The following is a 17,591-nucleotide window of genomic DNA, read 5'->3' as shown; positions in this document are numbered from 1 at the left end:
AAAAAAGGTAAATTGCAATGAACGAACACATAATACGCCTTAAACACAACTTTGAAACTCTGACACTGCACTTTTCTATAAACTATTTTGTTCTCTCAAAAGATGCTAGAATCACCTACAGCCTCTTTGGGGCGAAAACTGGAGGTGTACGGCCTTTCTCTTCTTTCCCTACAGCCTACAACTACAAGATAGATGCAGGACATCTAGAAGGTCCCAAGTTACATAGGCTCTCACTTATCCCCACCCAAGGCTTCAGTTCCACTTAATACAATTCTTCAAAAGAGGTGGCGGGCATGCGGGTTAGGCTACCCAGGTCCCCTGGCACACTGGAGCCGGTGCGCTCCCTGGGCGGGTCCAGGCGCCTAAGAAACCAACAGCTGCCGGCACAACCTCGCGGGGCCGCCTGGAAGCCTCCACGTCGCACTTCCGCGACCCTTTTCACGGCAAACGAGCGCCAGGCGCCGAGGCGCGGGGAGAACTAACACCAGATTCCGTCACCGCCGCTACACGCCCCGGGTGCCACGCACACAGCTCAGGCTGCAGGGGAAAGGCCCCGAGTCCACTCCAGCGGACACTAGGCCCGCAGCGGCGCCCAGAGGTCGCGAGGGGGAGGAGTACACACCTGCCACCTGCAAAAGTCCTCGGCACCGCAGACACTTCTCCCCGCCAACGTCGGAAAACCGACACCGGGCCTCGCCCTCCACCTCTTCGCCTGAATGCGCTTCCGGAAGTAACACGGAAGAGCGCATGCGCGCCTCGGATTGCCAGGTCTCTAGCCACAGCCAAGGGAAGCGGTGGCTCCGGGTTTGAAGACAGACAGCCGGAAGTCGCTGCGCGTCCTCTCTCCACTCTGCACCGACCAAAACTCGAGCCCTACAAGAGAGGTTCCGAGGCTGGCTGCGGCCGGAGGCGGCGGGATGGAGACCCGGGCCGAGGACTCGGGAATGACCGGCCGCCCGACGCTGGCCTCTTCCTGGGATACCGCGAACGGGGTCCTGTCCCGGAGCCTCCTCCTCACCCGGGCTGGCGTCGGCGCCCAGGACTTCGACTGGGAGGAGCTGCTGGCGCCGCCTGCTTCGGGGTGCGCCGTGCCTCGGGGGAGCCGGGTCGTGGCGCTCGGCGACAGCCACGCTCCGGGGGAGACGAGCGGGGGACGCGGGGCGGGAGACCTGGGAGCGCTCGCAGGCGCCTCCGCCTCGCCCGCTTGGAAACGAGGGGCAGCTCCTGGCCGCCCGAACGGCCCAGAAGTCACCTAGAGCCCCGCACGTGCGGGCGGGGGAGGGCGCGCGTGCGTCAGGCTGCGCAGAGCCGGCGAGTGCGGGACTGGCTGCGGCCAGCAGCGGCTCGGGGTCAGGGAGGGGCGCGGGCTGCGGGGCTGCGGCCCAGCCGCGCCCCTGAGCGGCGCGTCCCGAGGCCGCGGGGGTCCGGGGAGGGGCGCGGGCGGGTGCGAGCGCGACCGCGGAAACCGGGCGTCACGCGTGCCCCGACCTCCTCCTCAGCCAGCCTCTGGTGAGCCTGAGCGCCGTGCCGGGCCCCCGGGGCGGGACGCCCTGCTTCCTCGACCTGCGGTGCGACCCCGGGGCCGGGGAAGAGATCCTCGCGGTGGGCGTCCTGAGCTCGGCGAGGAACATGGAGGTGTACGTGGGAGAGGAGTACTGTGGCACCGGCCGGGGCCAGGGCGCCCGCACCGTCCCGGAGGGCAGGTCGGTGATTCCGCGCCGCTGCCCCTCGGCCCCTTTCCCGGGCGTGGGACGGTTCAGATTGCCTGACGTCGTGCCAGTCACCCAGGGAGGGAACCTAACAGTGCACCGGTGGCAGAGACGGGGTCGCCTTGCCGCCTCTTAAAGGCAGCGCAGTTCAGCCTAGTTGTTTTCATACCTGGAAACTTGGGGCTGGTTAGTGGAAGAGTTTTGTTAGGAGAAGCCCTGACAAGTGCTCCTTGTCTCTCTCCTTCGCTCACAGGGTTGGCTTCCAGAGTTTCCCCCAAATTAATGACTTCGTCAGTCTGGAACACTGAGCTCATCTTCTAGGAAGCCCCTTACTAAGGGTGTGGGAATCTAAGACTGCCGCAGCCGCCTAGTTGTTAACCGGTTATAAACGTGATCATTTGGGCGCCCCCTCCCACCCCGTTTCCCCCCTTACAAAGATTCTGCTGCATCTTTTTTAATGTACCCGAAATTTAGAGCTTTCCTATGACCAGTGCAAGTTGAAAATAATAGGTGTGTTCAGTGAACTTTACAATGTGGTCTGTGCTCCGTGACTGTAGTATCTCCTTCACTTCTCCTGGCTAGTCTGGGAGGCCCCTGTGGTCCTGAAGGCGGTGCAATGCATTCGGGAGCCCCAGCTCCTTGTGCCTCACCACGAAAACGGTCCCAGGATGGAGTATTGTCCTAGAAACATTTATTTTTAATCGTAACTGTTAATCATCACTAAAAAATTATTTTTTGTTTTTAGTGAACAGGAAAATGTTATTTTCTACAAAAAACATCTAAAATTGGAAACTTCCACATATGCTTGTAAAATAAAGGTAAGTCATCATCAAATTTTAACTAATTTAAATTTTTATCAAATTTGTTTTTCTTCTATACATAATTAATTTTCTTTCCTTGAATACAATTAATCCTATATTGTCCCTAGTTTTACTAAGACATAGTAATCATATAAAAGGTAATAACTTTCCTAAACCATCATCAATCCTCTTGAAGATTTAATTCTTTTAGTCTATCACCAGTTATGGAAATATATTTTGAGGTTTTGGGAAATTTATCTAAAACATTTTTTAATCTTTCTGTAAAACTGTGTTGCCAAAAAAATTACAAACAAAACTCTGGTCCTATGAATTAAAGAAGAAGGTAGTGAAAGGAGTTTCAGACAAGAGAACCAAGAAGTTAAAGGGTTTTGGACTGTTGGCTGCAGCATGAAGATTGTTAAGGTTTGCATTAGTGGTAATGTCAAAGTCTAGGAATCATGAGAAATACAGAGCCAGAATATTACCTCAGCTTTGTTGCTGTCACACTAGTCAGAGCAAGCTTCTTCGCTTGTTTGGACGTACTTCAGGAGTAAAATTAGAGAACTGAAGAAAGAAAATTCTTGGGTTCTTTTTGACTGAAAAATCTATACTTATTATCATCACTTATGGGAAATTGTGAGATTTAGTTTTAGAATAAGGTAAAATTAGTGATTTTCTTTCATTGAAGAACAAAATAAATGTTCTTCAGTCACAGAACTGATTAAAGTGATTCATTCATTCTGTGAATATTTGATGCCAGATACTATATGAGGCATTTAGGAATTACCAGTAGTAAAATAAATTGAAATACCTGCCCTCATGTTGCTTATATTTTACTGGGACAAGACTGGTAATAAGCATGCTCAATGAGTGAAACAGATCCTATATTTGATGTTGAGAAAGTGTTTGGGTATTACAAAGAAGAGGGGGGAGAATAGGTTGGGATGTAAGATAAATGTAATGGGTGTTTCCCTGATTGTTGAAGACTGTCACATATTTGGTTACACACTTAAAAGAGTTTTTAGAGCATAGGTGTACATTTACCTATTGTGTGTGTGGGTCTGTGTGTGTCACTCTGGTAAACATTTTTTGTAACTGTTGTATGGAAATGAAGGGTTGGTTCATTCATGGAACCCCTGGGTTATGTATGAAAGTGTGTTCTGGGACAAAAGCATATGGAAGGTTAAGATAAAAATAAAGTGTTCCTAATACAGACTTTTGAGCACTTCCTCAGGGATAGATACTGGATATTTTGACACATAAGCCATTTCTCATTTTACTGACTTGATTTTAGTTTTACCCTGTGTGAGCATTTGCCCAGGGTCACCCAGGCTGTTGAGCAGCAGAGTCATAATTTAAACCCAGATGTGTCTGATCCAAATCTCTTTCCTTTCATTTTACTACTCTGTTTTATGGACCACACATGGAGTACAGCTCAGTGCTACAGCTCTTGCCCCACATGCTTGAAGCCGTGGGTTCCATGCCCAACACTGCAAAAAAAGAAAAAAAAAACTACAGGGATAGAACCAGAGGATTTAGACTGTAAGCTCTGATTTTTAACATTTCCTTACAGTTCTAAATCCTGAAAGACTGAATTGTGTCTATAATTTCAGTAAATACTGCTTGGGCCTCTAGACAGTTATATTTTGTATTAAAGAATATTATACCAAACTGTGGCATGTTAAGATCTCAGACTGTTTATTTTTAATGCCTTAACTTAAGTAAATCTACTCAGACTTATTTTCTGTATATTAGTTTGAGAAGGATTTCTTGATTCAAATAGTTGATCTGAGCCTTATGTTAAAATAGAAATTTTTCTATCTATGACTATTCTAAAGATAACTTAAAAACATGCTTGAGATTAAAACTGTTAGCTTCTTGAATATTTCACTCTTGATTTGGTAATACTAGGAAGTGACTTTAAATTATTGGTTTTAATACCTATATGTCCTGGACTTTTTTGTTTCATAATAGTTGCTGTCCTTTGGTGAAAAACAGTGTGTGTTCATCAGTAAGGTTGTGGTACACATGAAACCAGTTTCAGGAAATTCTTCACCAAGCTCTCCTGCTCTAGGATCAAGGATAGACCTTGACAAGGTCCAAACCATAATGGAGTCCATGGGGTCAAAGTTATCACCTGGAGCTCAGCAGCTAATGAACATGGTTAGGTTTCAACAGCAGGTAAGTAGAAATGTTTTTCTTTCCACATAGCAGTAAAAAATCATTTCAAAATGATGGCCTTTAATGAGGAAAGGCAGTATTGTGTATTTTTTTCAAAACTTTTTTCTGTGATACTAGGGATTGAACCCAGGGACTTGGGCATACTAGGCAAGCACTCTAGTGCTGGACTACCTCCCCGGCCCTTCTTATTCTATTTTAGATGGGGTTTTGCTTAGTTGTTTAGGCTATACTTGAACTTGCAATCTTTCTGTCTCAGCCTCCAAAATAGCTGGGATTACAGGTGTGCACCACTGCACCCAGCTAAATTTTTAATTTTTATTATTGATTTAACCGTCATCTGTTCATAGTTTGCAAAAGGCATATTTTGTAGACTTACCCTCATATAAAAAGTTTTGACTGGACAGCTTCACCATTTTTCATTAATTCTTTCACCCATCATTCAGCAAGTAGCAACTTTGATGAATTATGGGCTGGTCTGAGCACTTTCTAGGATGCAGAAATGATCAATTGGTGTACAGCCTGTTTTTAAGGATTTTTACAGGCTAGATCATATGAGTGGTGTCATACAGAAATAAATTTTCTCTGATGACTGAGTAAAGCTCCTTTGAGCTAAAAGAATGTTGTCTAATGTTAAAATATTAGAAATAAAACCCATCTTATTCCAGGAATATTTTAAGACTTATTCAAAACTTGGAATAGAATAAGAAAAAATGACAATAGGCTAGCATTTCTCTATAGAGAGCCTTTTCCAAAGTGCATTTCTGTAAAATATGTTGGATGGGTACTTGCTATCATCACAGGTGCCTCTGCCTCCACTTCCCTGGCCCTCATTATCCCCTTTCCTACCTTATTTTTTCCCTGAAGTATCTATCACCACCTACATCCCATGATGTATTTATTTCCTCCTCCTCTCTCCTCATCCCTCCTGTCTTTCCCTCTGTCCTTTCAGGCAGTCTCTCCCTACTATCTTAAGACTCCAAGAGGTCAGAGATTTTAATTTGTTTGATTCACTGCCATATTTCTCAAACCTCAAGTGGAGCCTAACACATAAATTTCTGGTAAACATTTTTTGAATAAATGAATGTAGATCTAGCTTCATCTCAGAATAATTTTTAGAATATCTAGATCAATGTATGACCTGAACTTCTTTAGCTAATCTTGATAATTACTTTTCAGCCCATCTTTCAAAAATGGAATAGCAGTAAGTGTGGGATGATAAACCCTGATAAAAACCTGTAGTAGGCTTCTACGTTTTGAATTTAAGAGCTCCATATGCCTTCACACAAACAATTCAGTTAGAGGTCATTTGGTTTTTCTTTAGTGGAAAAATTGAAAACCTGAAGAAGAAGATAGTATACTTTCTCTTCAACGTAAAATCTCAAGAAACAAAGGAAAGAATAACACATAAGCAATTTAGTCATGGTACCAATATGGAATTTTGTTTTTTTTTATTTTGGTGTAGGGATTGAACCCAGGACCTCACACACTTCAGGCAAGTGTTCTACCACTGAGCCACATCCCTAGGTCTTTAATTCTTATTAAGGTGGAAATTCTTAAACACAGACAAGTGGTAGCTCATTTTAGTTATTGAAAATGTCACAAAGCTAAGTGAAATAACCCAATCCCAAAAAACCAAAGGCCAAATGTTTTCTCTGATAAGTGGATGCTGATCCATAATGGGGGGTGGGAGAGGGCATATGAAAAATGGAGGAACTTTGGATTGGGCATAGGGGAGGGAGGAGAAAGGAAGGGGCCTGGAGGGTAGGAAAGACTGTGGAATGAGGTGGACATCATTACTCTAAGCGCATGTACATATGGTGCTGCACATATGTGTAAGGCCACATCGTGTACAACCAGAGAAATGAAAAGTTGTGCTGCAATTGTGTACGATGAATCAAAGTGCATTCTGCTGTCATGTATACCTAATTAGAATAGTAAGTTAATTAATTAATTAATGTAAAAAAAAAAGAAAATATCACAAGTATATACATAGAATACCTAGCTTTAAATAGTGTATAGCCTCCATTAAAAACTCATGGCAAAAGATATGGCCAGGTAAAAACGAATAGCTTTTCAACCATATGTTGAAAGTTGGGGAATGACATAATTGAGTTCTAAGAGAATGATCAATCATTGTAACTCAGTTGAGAGTATCACATTTTTATTGTCGTAAATTAAGGAGGACTTTGTAGGTAAAATATTAAAATATGTCACTGAAATTTTACTATGCAATTTTAGCATTTATTTTCTTTAGAAAATAATGTTAAGTCTTGCCTGTGGAGTTAGGTTGCTTGGATTTATGACCTGGTTCTGCCACTTACCAGCTGATTACCTTGGCCAGGGACCTTCTGACTGGGTCGACTTAATATTGAATAGTAATAGCCTACCTTCCTGAGGAAGTTTTAAGGATCAGATGAAGGAATGCACAGTGCCCAGGAATGACTCCCACAGTGAACTGTCCTTTTTAATCTAAACATTTTCTTATTTACCTTGCTTAGAACTGTATTCCCATTGGAGAGCAGCTTCAGTCAGTTTTGGGAACTACCGGGTACAAGCATTTGATTGCACTCCAGCCATCGTCCACTTCAGGAGCCTTGGACAAGTCATCCTCCACACCTTTCCCTTTTAGAACTGGATTGACATCTGCAAACAGGACTGAACCCTTACAGGCTTTCATCGATAAAAACACCAGGCCACCTGGGGAAGGAAATACCACCAGCCGCGACAGGTGTAAAACTGCGCCACAAAACCATTCCCTTCTTGAGAATGATCTTAAAAATGCAGTATCTTCTTTCTTACCAAAGAAAGCGAGTGACGGCTCACTGCCCAACTCTGAGTTGCTGCCCTTTCTCCAAAATCTGTGCAGTCAAGTTAACCATCTTCGCGTGGGACATAACGCCAAGTGGCAGGAAAACGTCTCCAAGCCCCGTGAGGGCATTGTTGGTGTTGCGTGAGTATTTTATCTCAAGACAAATGTGGTTACAAATGAGGTTTATAGCCGGTAGGTGAGAGAATCAGATGAAGGGAAACAGATCTGTCTCAATGAACAATCTTTCCAGAGAAAATTTGAGCAGTTTTTGCATTTTACCATGAACACGCTTGGGGGCAATAACTGTTCTCCAGAGTGAAATGCATGGCTGTGACAGAAGTGCCTATAACTGAAGGTGCTGCACACCTCTCGGGCATTTGGTGGAAGGGTTACCAGCAGCAGCTGTGGGTTGGAGTAGAAGGCTATTTGCATGAGTGGAAAGGTGCTGTGGTAATAATGATCTTTACATTGTTTTTATTTGGGTTTATGTTATTTTCTAGCTGGGGTATACTAAGCATGTCATTCCTTTGTAGATTATATTTGGTCTAGGTTAACTTTGGAATTATCAAAAACTATTTTAGGATGGTAATTATCTGTAGGATACAAGTTTTTATGCTCTAGTCTCTTAATCCCTTACCTTGACAACATGTTTCAATAAGAAGTGGCTGAGGACTTAGTATGTTCTTAATCCTTTTCACAAATATAGTGTGTCAAAATAGGATTCTAGATTGGAATTCAGACTTTGGTCATAGTTTTCGTTTATTTTCTATACTTAATCTCGCTTAGAATTTTCATCTAAAAATGAGATAGTTATATTAGTTTGGAACTAAATCCACTAACCACCAGCAGGATCAATTGGCATTTATAGAACTCTCTGCCAACAGTAGCAGAGTACATTTTTTTTTTTTTTGAAGATTCACAAAGATAAATTATATGATAAGTCTTAAAGCAAACCTAATGAAGTTTAAGGGGATTGGATCATAGAATGTGCTTTCTCTGGCTACAAAAGACAAGAAATCATATCTATAACAGAAAAACAAGACATTTAGATTGATAAAACACTTGTAAATTAAACAACACTTGTAAATCTATGATTCAAGAAGTCTCAACAGAAAAATTTTTTACGAATATATGAAAATAATAATAGATCAAAATTTGTGTGACTCAGCTAAAGAGGTTTTGCTAGAACTTGTTTACCACTGTATGCTTGCATTAGAAAAGAGCAGAGTTTTCAAATCAGTACTATAAAACTACAGCTACTCAATAAAAATGATATAGATAATCTGAATAGTCTTATAAGCACTAAAGAAATTGAATTTTTCATTTAAAAGCCAAGCAAAAGGAACCCAAAGCTAGCAGAAGAATGAAACAATAAAGAACAGAAATCTATTTAATTGAAAAAAAAATCAGTTAAAAAGCTGGTTCTTTGAAAATTTCAGTAAAATTGACAAATTTCTAGCAAGACTGGCAAATAAGAGATGACACAAATCACCAATCTGAGGAATGTAATGGGAAATACCATTACAGGGCCTCAAGCCATAATAAAGATAAGGGAATATTGTAACAATTTGATTGACAACTAGGAGGATATGGATTAATTCCTTAAAAAACACAAATTATCAAACACAACCAACATGAAATAAATAATGGGACACTTCTATGGCCACTAAATACTATATTCGAAATCGAAGAGATCGTGAAAAAGAAATGTCCTGTCCCAAATGCTTTCACTCAAGAATTCTGCCAGACATTTAAAGAAAACCACTTTTACACATTTCCAAAAAATAGAAGAGGAGGGAAGACTTCCCAACTCATTTCATGAAGCCAGCATTACTCTGCTACCCAGACTAAATTATCCCCAAAGAAATAAGTACATATAAATGAATGTAAAACATAATTGTACATATAAATCTGACACGAGACATAGAGGAACTTACGGCCTGAAAATTGTTAAATACTGATGAAAGAAATGAAAGAAGACCCAAAGAAATGGAGCAATATACCGTAGTCATGGTACTGTTGAAGACTCAACAGTAAAAATGTCAGTTTTCCCCTAATTGATATATATATGTTTAGCACAGTTTCTATCAGAAGTTCAACATGTATTTTTTGTAAATATGAATAAGATGATTCCAAAATTTGGAAATGGAAAATTCTAAGTGGAAAGACAACAGTACTGGAATTAGAATAGAGAGAAATCACTACTGGATTTCAAGAGTCTGTTTTGCTAGACACATAGATGAACAGAATAGAACAGAGAAGACAGAAATCGCTCTACAGAAGTATACCTGTCAGCCTTCTACCAACGTGCAGAAGTCATTCAGTGGAGGAAGGATGATCGTCTAGCATGTGATGCTGGAACAATTGGAGAGTCACAGGCTAAAAAATGAACCATGAATACAGATATATGAAAATTAACACACAATGGAGCATAAGCTAAAATGTTAAGTATAAAACTGTAAAATCTTTTTAATATATGGGAGAAATTTTTAGGGACCTAGGAAGATAATTCTTCGAGGTCACCAAAAGCATGATCCATAAAATATGTATGTAGAGCTCATTTAATATTTACAGATTTTACATATGAAAGGCCCCAGTAAGAGGATTAATACACACTGGGAGAAAATATTTGTAAATCACGAACCCAACAAATGCCTTGTATCTAAAATATATGAAGGCTTTGCAAGATTTGTTTTTTAAAATACCATCTAATTAGAACATGGATAATAAATGTGAAGACTCATCAGGAGGATGGATATATAAATAGCAAATAAGCCCAGGAAAAGATGATCAACAGTGACTTCACTACTAGTAGAGAAGTGCTTATTAAAACCACAAGGTAGGGCTGAGGTTGTGGCTCAGAGGCAGAGCGCTCGCCTACCATGCGTGAAGGACTGGGTTCAATCTTTAGCACCACATAAAAATAAAATAAAGATATTGTGTCCACCTATAACTAAAAAATAAATATTAAAAAAATACCCACAAGATATCTCTATATATCTATTTGAATGACTAAAATTTAAAATTATAAACAATAAGAATACCAAATGTTGACAAGCATATAGAGAAACTGGATCTCATTCCTTGCTGGCGGGAATTAAAATGGTACAACCACCCTAAAAACGTATCTGGGCAGTTTCTTAACAACTAAACACACAGTTACCATACAACCCGTTAGTCCTAATCCTGGGCATTTATCCCAAAGAAATGAAAAGATGTGGCAACATTAAAAAGCTCTTCGCAGTTGTTCATGAGAACTTTATTTGTAATAGTGCCAAACAAAAAACAATCCAAATGTCTCATGGTAGGTGAATGGTTAAACAGACTGGGGTGCATCCATATCATGAACAACAATTTAAATGGCTCTGCAGGGCATTATGCCAAGATCAAACTTACTGGTGTTTACAATCTTAAAAATAATTGAGGACTCCTAAAATCTTAGTTTTACAGCTATATAAAATATTTGTTCAAAAATAATAATTAAACTTTTCATGTCAGTGTAAATAAGAAATAGTCAAACTTTTAAAACATTTAACAAGAAGAATTTTGTTTTAAATTTATGCAAATCTATATTAGCTTTTGGGCACATTCTCATACTTGTTACTCTATACCATGTGTAATTAAACATAGCTAGTATGAGAACAGTAGGAATACCGAGAACAGTTGACCTCTGAAAACATACATATTTATACAGTAAATCTACTACCTGAAGAAATTCTAAAGAGAATTCACAGCCTTGATTTCTTTTAGAAATTAGAGCAGTGGCATACATTGTATAGACTCTGGAAAAGTACTTTTTCCTCATTGAGCTCCTGAAAGAATTATGGAAACCCTAAGCGTTGTGGATTTTTAGAAATCGGGTACTTTTGATCCTATTAATCTTTGTTTGTCCATCCTAGTTAAATTCATAAACATTTTCAGATCAGGTTAGCAAAGAACCTTCTAGTGTTTTAGTAACGTTGTTTGTATTTAGAGGAAAAAGCTATATGAATCATAGGGTTGCTTTGAAAGAATACCTGGAAAAGATGCATTTTTTTTTTAAATTGTTCAAAATCAGTTTTTATTTGGAACTTAAAAAGGGCATTCCCCAAGGTTTGTTTTTGAAGATGTGTCTTCATTTTTATGTTCCCACTTCAACTGAATACTTAATAAGAAGTAAGGAGTGTGTTGGGCATTAAGGGCTGTGGTCACCTATTGCATGTGTTTTGCAACCTGGAAATGAGACACAGGAGCAGTGCAGTTGTGGAGACAAGTTTCAGCCATGTTCCTTGGCCAGTGGTTGCATAGCTTGCTTGTTTTTGTTGTAATAGTGGGGAAAATTGATAGACTTTTTTAAACTTATTTTTAGAGTGGAAGAACAGCCTATTTGCTCCTACTTGGAAAAGATTCTTTCTAAAAATATGGAACTGATGGAAAAGAAACTTGTGGACTACATTGATCGGCGAATACTCCAACTCCAGGAGCACATAGATGATAAGATTACCTTGTTAATGGACTTCCTGCAGAATCCCAACTCCCCGCCCAATGGGCTGCCTTTGAGACATTATGACTCTGGAGAAAGACTTTCCAATGGAGAAAGATAAGCTCTCAGCGTACGATGGCCTGCAGATATTTATTACCTATTTATTACAAAGCCCAAACCTAAAAACGTTTATGAAAAGCAGTATCTGATGTCCTCCGAAGGATCATCGGCTTACATAAAGTGACCTCAGTGTCCATTTTTACTGCCCTTGTTATTGTAAATCCAGTACTGTACACCAAGAGGTGACCCCATTGTCCTAAGTTATTCTTATTTGCAGTGTTTTTCACTTACAGATTTTCAATGTATTCTTGTGTGTTAAATGTTTAAATGATTATGGATTTCTAATGCAGTTCATTGGTTTGTATTGTATGTTTTTGAAGTACTATTTTAATTTGTACAAAGACCTTATTTAATAGTTGAAGAGTATGAAAAAATGCTTACTTGACTTTTTTTCCCCTAATTGATTGTTCTTGGAAAACCAGGTGTTTTGACCTGAAACATTTAATTTCAGATCACCAACATATATTTAATGTTGTTTACTTCACATTTCAAAAATGGATGTCATGTATGGTACATGAAAGATCATTTCTCATTGGGGCCATTGGTTTTATGCTCTGTCACATTTTAACAGCAGATAGGAAAGTGAAAAATGAAAACTGGCCCATTCTTTGTTAGGATTGTTACTTGGATGCAGTGTTTGATGTAAAATGGAAGAAGTTGTCTTGTCTTACCTCAGTAACCCAGAACACATAATGAAGCCTCCTTTTCCAGCTGATACAGGTTCTTTTTCCCAGGCCTTCCTAGCTTATGTTGAGTATGAACTGCTGAGGGTCTGCATTGATGTATTAGAGCACATGAGTCCACTTCTGTCTGGTAGACTTGATTCTTCAGAAACTAGCTGGGCATAGTGGTGCTCACCTGTAATCCCAGAGACTCTGGAGGCTGAGGCAGGAGGATTGCAAGTTTAAAGCCAGCCTCAGCAACTTAATGAGGCCCTAAGCAACTTAGCGAAGACCTAGCCTCAAAAAAATAAATAAATAAATAAAAGGGCTGGGGGTGTGGCTCAGTGGTAAAGCACCCCTGGGTAAATCCCCAGTGCCAAAAAACAAAACAAAAAACAGGTACAAATGTATATATGTTGAAGAGTGATATATTTGAATGTAAAAATAAATGCATTCACTCTGGAAGCTACTTGTTTGGAATAAATAGAAGAATTTTCTTTTTATTTTATGTTTGTTTAAGATGTCTATTTTCATAAAAAAATATTACCCTGAATATTTTGGTGAACTTAGTTCTTTAATATGAGAACTTATCTAATGTTTGTTCATGTAGGAACAGAGTTCTCGTTCCTTAGATGTATGTTATTCCTGGGAATTATAATTGCACAATTACGTGCTTGAATCCTGGTAAATGGCTCCATGTTATTTCATTGAGTAATTGAAACATATCAGGCTTCAATTGAAATATTAAATCTGCTTTTGATTAGTAGTCAAAATACTGAAAATGTTAGAATTGATTAAAAATAGCATTTATATTTCATAGGAGCTAATACATACCTACATGTGGAACAGAATTCAGAACTCTGAGGTAGGGAGCTGGGATCCTATGGGTTGATGTCACACTGCTTGGGGCATGAATGTTGGAGTCGGCACATTCTACTACCACTGGACCACACTGCTTCCAGACATCCACTCTCAACCATAGACCTTATTTCCTCTTACCAGAATGATTAGATTCCTCTTTCTCAAATGACAGGTATGAGAAAATAACTTCTGATAAAATAACTTCTTCAAAGTTGTCCCCCCACCCCCGCAACAGCATCCTTAATCCACCTCTGGGTGGTTTAACTATCTATCTGTGGTTTAAGTAATCTGCTTGCCAGTCAGATTATGTACTCCTCTTACTCCCCAGTTTTGGAGTGAGATGAAGCAAACTCTTATCCCAGACAAATCAGACTTCCTGGTGGGGTGGGGGGAGTATTTAGGAAGAACACCCATGGTCTATTAGATGAGTAGCAAGAGATCCCAGAAGAAGCTGATTCTGGGTCTATGCAGGCCACTCCCCATCTCAGCCTTGGGCAGGGGTTGGCCAGAAGCTTCCAGAATCTCCTTAACTCTGAGATGGCATGACCCAGTTGGCAGTGGGTGATTTAAAACTTTTACTCCCTAAAATATTTACCACTTAAAGAATAGCTTTGCATATTATCAATATTGTCAGACAATAATTCTTTGAAGTAATTCCGTTAAGCTTACATCTTTAAAGCTTAAGTATAGCAGGAGGTCATTCTGAGTAGGTGTGGACACAGTTCAGAGGCCCAGGCACAAAGCCATTAGCTCCATTGCAGGCCTGATTGTAAATTAAGGGCCACCATAACCTGTGAGAGGCAAAGAGTCTGTCCCCTGGCTGGCTGTCCTTCTACTCCTTCTGTCTGGGTTTTGCATCTCAGCTCCTCTTCATACAGAAGTGAACCCTCTTACCCACCCCTGGCCAGCCTCAGCCTCTCTGGGAAGATCCCTCAAGGTTTACACACAGAGGATCTGTGTTTGGGTCTGTTCCTCCTCCCCTGGGCGAAGGTGTGGAGGTTGCTGATGGCATGTGGGAGGGAAGCCACCCTCACTGCTTGCCTACACTTCTCTGCCCAGGTGTGAAAGATGTTTGATCTCAAGACAAAGATTATCATCGGCATTGGGGCCGGCTTACTGTTTGCAGCCATCGTGCTGATCTGCGTGGTCCTCAGTCTTTTCTTCAAGGTCTCCAGCATACTGAAGTGAGTCATATGGGCAGAGTGAGTGTCCTTGAGATGGGACACCTGAGCTCTCAGCTTGACTGCTCATTCTTTGCTGCCGTAGCCACTCCCTGGGTGAGGTCAAGAGCCACAGACAGGTTGGAGAAGGCAAAGGCACAGGATCTTGGGGCTGTGACTCCTAAGTAGAATGTTCTCAGCCTAGAGGCTGTGTGTCCCAGCACAGCTTTGCTGTCATTGGTCCTCACGGAGTTTCCCTTCAGGTATATAGCAGCCCCTCGGCTGAGCCTCCCTCTGTCCTGGGCGCTGCAGACTGAATGTGGGGGACACTGTGGGAGCAAGATCTGCCTCCCACTCAGAGGACAGGCCGCATTGACCTCCTTTTGCCAAGTTGGGAGCTCCCAGGACGTTCCCCCTTCCATTGCTGGAGGCCTTGGGAACAGCGGGGTGAACCTGTAGGACAGGTCTGCTAGAGAACCGCTGACAAGGGGTGCAAGTCGAAGAGGAGGTATTTAAGTTTTGGGGAGAGGACCTTAAGTGTGGAGAGCAGTTAGCAGCACTGGTGTCCCCGTTCTAGGGAGTTAGATGGTGGATACAGAGATCAGGTCACAGCCAAGTGTGGCACCTTCCCCATCACTCCTGCATCTTGAGGGCCTACAGCAAGCAGCTGGTGGGTCCCTGCTTCAAGTCACTCTCCTTATTCTTGTGACCTGATTTTACATGCACAGCAGTTGTAGGAAAGGATGAGGGAGGAATTTAGCACAGGACCAGAGAGTGTTAGCTAGGGCGGTGTAACGTGTGACTGACTAGCTCCAACCCTGAACCTCCCAGATAGCACTGATAATTGTAAGAAATGCACTGTGAAGAAAAATTCTAAGCCCATGCTTTGGTATGTTTTTTCTTAAGAGCGGCAAAGGAATGTTGTCCAACCAAGTTCCAGAGCAAGATCATCCCACCTAAAGGCACGATGGAGTCTTGTCCTGCCCTCCCGTGCTGTGACGAATATAGCCTATATGCAGATTACGATGCCCTGCCACCTTGCTATTGTGGCACAAATGAGGGGCTCTGAAGTGCGAATGGTGGACACACATTTGTGAACAATATTTCTTAGTAGAAGCCTTATTATTGAAGTTCTATAGTGTTTATATTTATGTACTAATGAGATATTTATGTACTTTCACATAAAGGTACAATAATGAAAAGAATCCTGCCTGCCTCAGTTGTTGTTAGTTTTAAATGTCCTTTTCCTAAAGTTTTGTGTTACCACTTTGGTACTTGAGGCAACTAGCTCATCATTTTATATTGCAACACAAGCAGGAGAGTTAAAGTAGAAAATAGAGGCCATGTGAATGAATGGTGTTAACAAGAAGGGACAGCATATTGCTAGGTGCCTGGTATAAAAAATAAAAACATTTGAAAACTGAGTTTTGACTGAATCTTCCTGGCAGCATAGACAAAAAGAAACTTGACGTCTCTGAATGAGCCCAGGTTTTCTCCTGGTTCTAAGTTAGATTTATTACGTAGAACCTTCTCTTTGAAATTCTGAAGAAAATGATTGTGGGTTCCATTTGGGTTTTTTCAAAGGCTCAGACCAGCTTTCAAATCTTGGCACATGCTCACTGCTGAGGGCAGCTGTCCACCCAGATGTTTATTTCTTCCTAAACTGGAAGCACTAGGTTGCCTCTGGGGGCACAGGATTTTCAAAGTCATACACTCTCCTGTGGGCAACGCTGGACTCTTCTCATGGCTATTGCCAGGGCCAACGTAAGGCCTTCATCTGTGAGGAACATAAAGGACCAGAAGGAGCTCTGAAAAGAGTCTCACATCATCTGGGCTGCTTCTGCCACCAGAGATGCAATCAGCAGATTGAGTTTATAACCACCCGACCCAGGTGTCAGTCACAGGATGGGCACTTAGTAAAATAATAGACCTGGTAAAAGTCCCTGTGGATGTGAATTCTAGAGAATTCCAAGAGACACACAGGGATTGCATCACTCAGTCTAGCTCACAAATCCTGAACATAGCTCTGGCCCCTTCCTCCCTCTGTTGGACCTCCAGCCTCCAGTCTCCATCAAGCCCAGTACTCCTGAATGGTCATGAAGTGTGGACTGCCAATGAAGTGTCCACTATCCAGAATGCAGAGCAAAAAGTGCTTCCACTTCCCTAAATTGCCTGTGACTGACTGAATTTCTTTACAGACCCCTGGCTCAGAGCCCCAACTCAGCATTTGGTTCACAGAGTTGGGGGCACTGGATGTGGAATAAGAGGACATTTGCAAGGTTAAGGTTCAGTAGTAGAAGGACAGAGCCAAGCCCTGATTCCTGCCCTGGCCCAATTTTCCAATGAGCGGTGGAGGCACTTCTGTTCTCTAAGCTTAGTTTCCCCTGTCAGAGTTTTGAGCCACTCTTGTCTCCACTTGGAACTCAGAAAAATCCTTCCTAACGAACTGGGTGATAGTGAGGTCAATGGCTGGATATGGGTGATTAATGAGCAAAATTAAAATGAAAGAATATATTTCAGGATTTACTCTTGTGTCTAAATTAAGAGGATCAGGAGGGTAAATCTAACAAGTTGATGAAATTCATGCAATTTATGGGAGGTCATTGCTTTGGATTGAGCTCCTGCACTAGATCCCAGCAGAACAGACCTAACCAATATGGATTCACTCATGCTAAAAGCCAATAATCAAACCGAGTTTGAAACAGGCCAGTTTTCCAAAAAACAGGAAATTCTTGGCAAATAATCAGAAGAAGTTCAGTCTACTCAAAGTCAACAATTCCTTTTTTCTAACAGGTAATAGCTTTTAATTATACAAAACTAACATATT

At 41.5% G+C, this 17,591-nt stretch overlaps 2 protein-coding genes across 2 annotated transcripts; both read left to right on the top strand.

The window, feature by feature from the left end:
- Positions 1-821: 821 nt before the first annotated feature.
- Positions 822-13,206, top strand: LOC143638001 (ATPase PAAT-like). The gene is made up of 6 exons (XM_077105407.1): positions 822-1,081; positions 1,500-1,703; positions 2,455-2,527; positions 4,484-4,690; positions 7,189-7,640; positions 11,848-13,206. Exons 1-6 carry the CDS (start codon positions 918-920, stop codon positions 12,080-12,082), a joined length of 1,335 nt encoding a protein of 444 aa, XP_076961522.1. The 5' UTR covers positions 822-917; the 3' UTR covers positions 12,083-13,206.
- Positions 13,207-13,725: 519 nt separating this feature from the next.
- On the top strand, positions 13,726-15,833 carry LOC143637983 (protein FAM24A-like). The gene is made up of 3 exons (XM_077105368.1): positions 13,726-13,776; positions 14,664-14,788; positions 15,671-15,833. The coding sequence occupies exons 2-3, from the start codon at positions 14,673-14,675 to the stop codon at positions 15,831-15,833; spliced, it is 279 nt and encodes a 92-aa protein (XP_076961483.1). The 5' UTR covers positions 13,726-13,776; positions 14,664-14,672.
- Positions 15,834-17,591: the final 1,758 nt, after the last annotated feature.

This window comes from Callospermophilus lateralis, chromosome 15 (assembly GCF_048772815.1).
Source record: "Callospermophilus lateralis isolate mCalLat2 chromosome 15, mCalLat2.hap1, whole genome shotgun sequence".
Classification (NCBI taxonomy): domain Eukaryota; kingdom Metazoa; phylum Chordata; class Mammalia; order Rodentia; family Sciuridae; genus Callospermophilus; species Callospermophilus lateralis.
The sequence above is the reverse complement of the archived record's forward strand: the minus strand, read 5'-3'. Positions and strand labels throughout refer to the sequence as shown.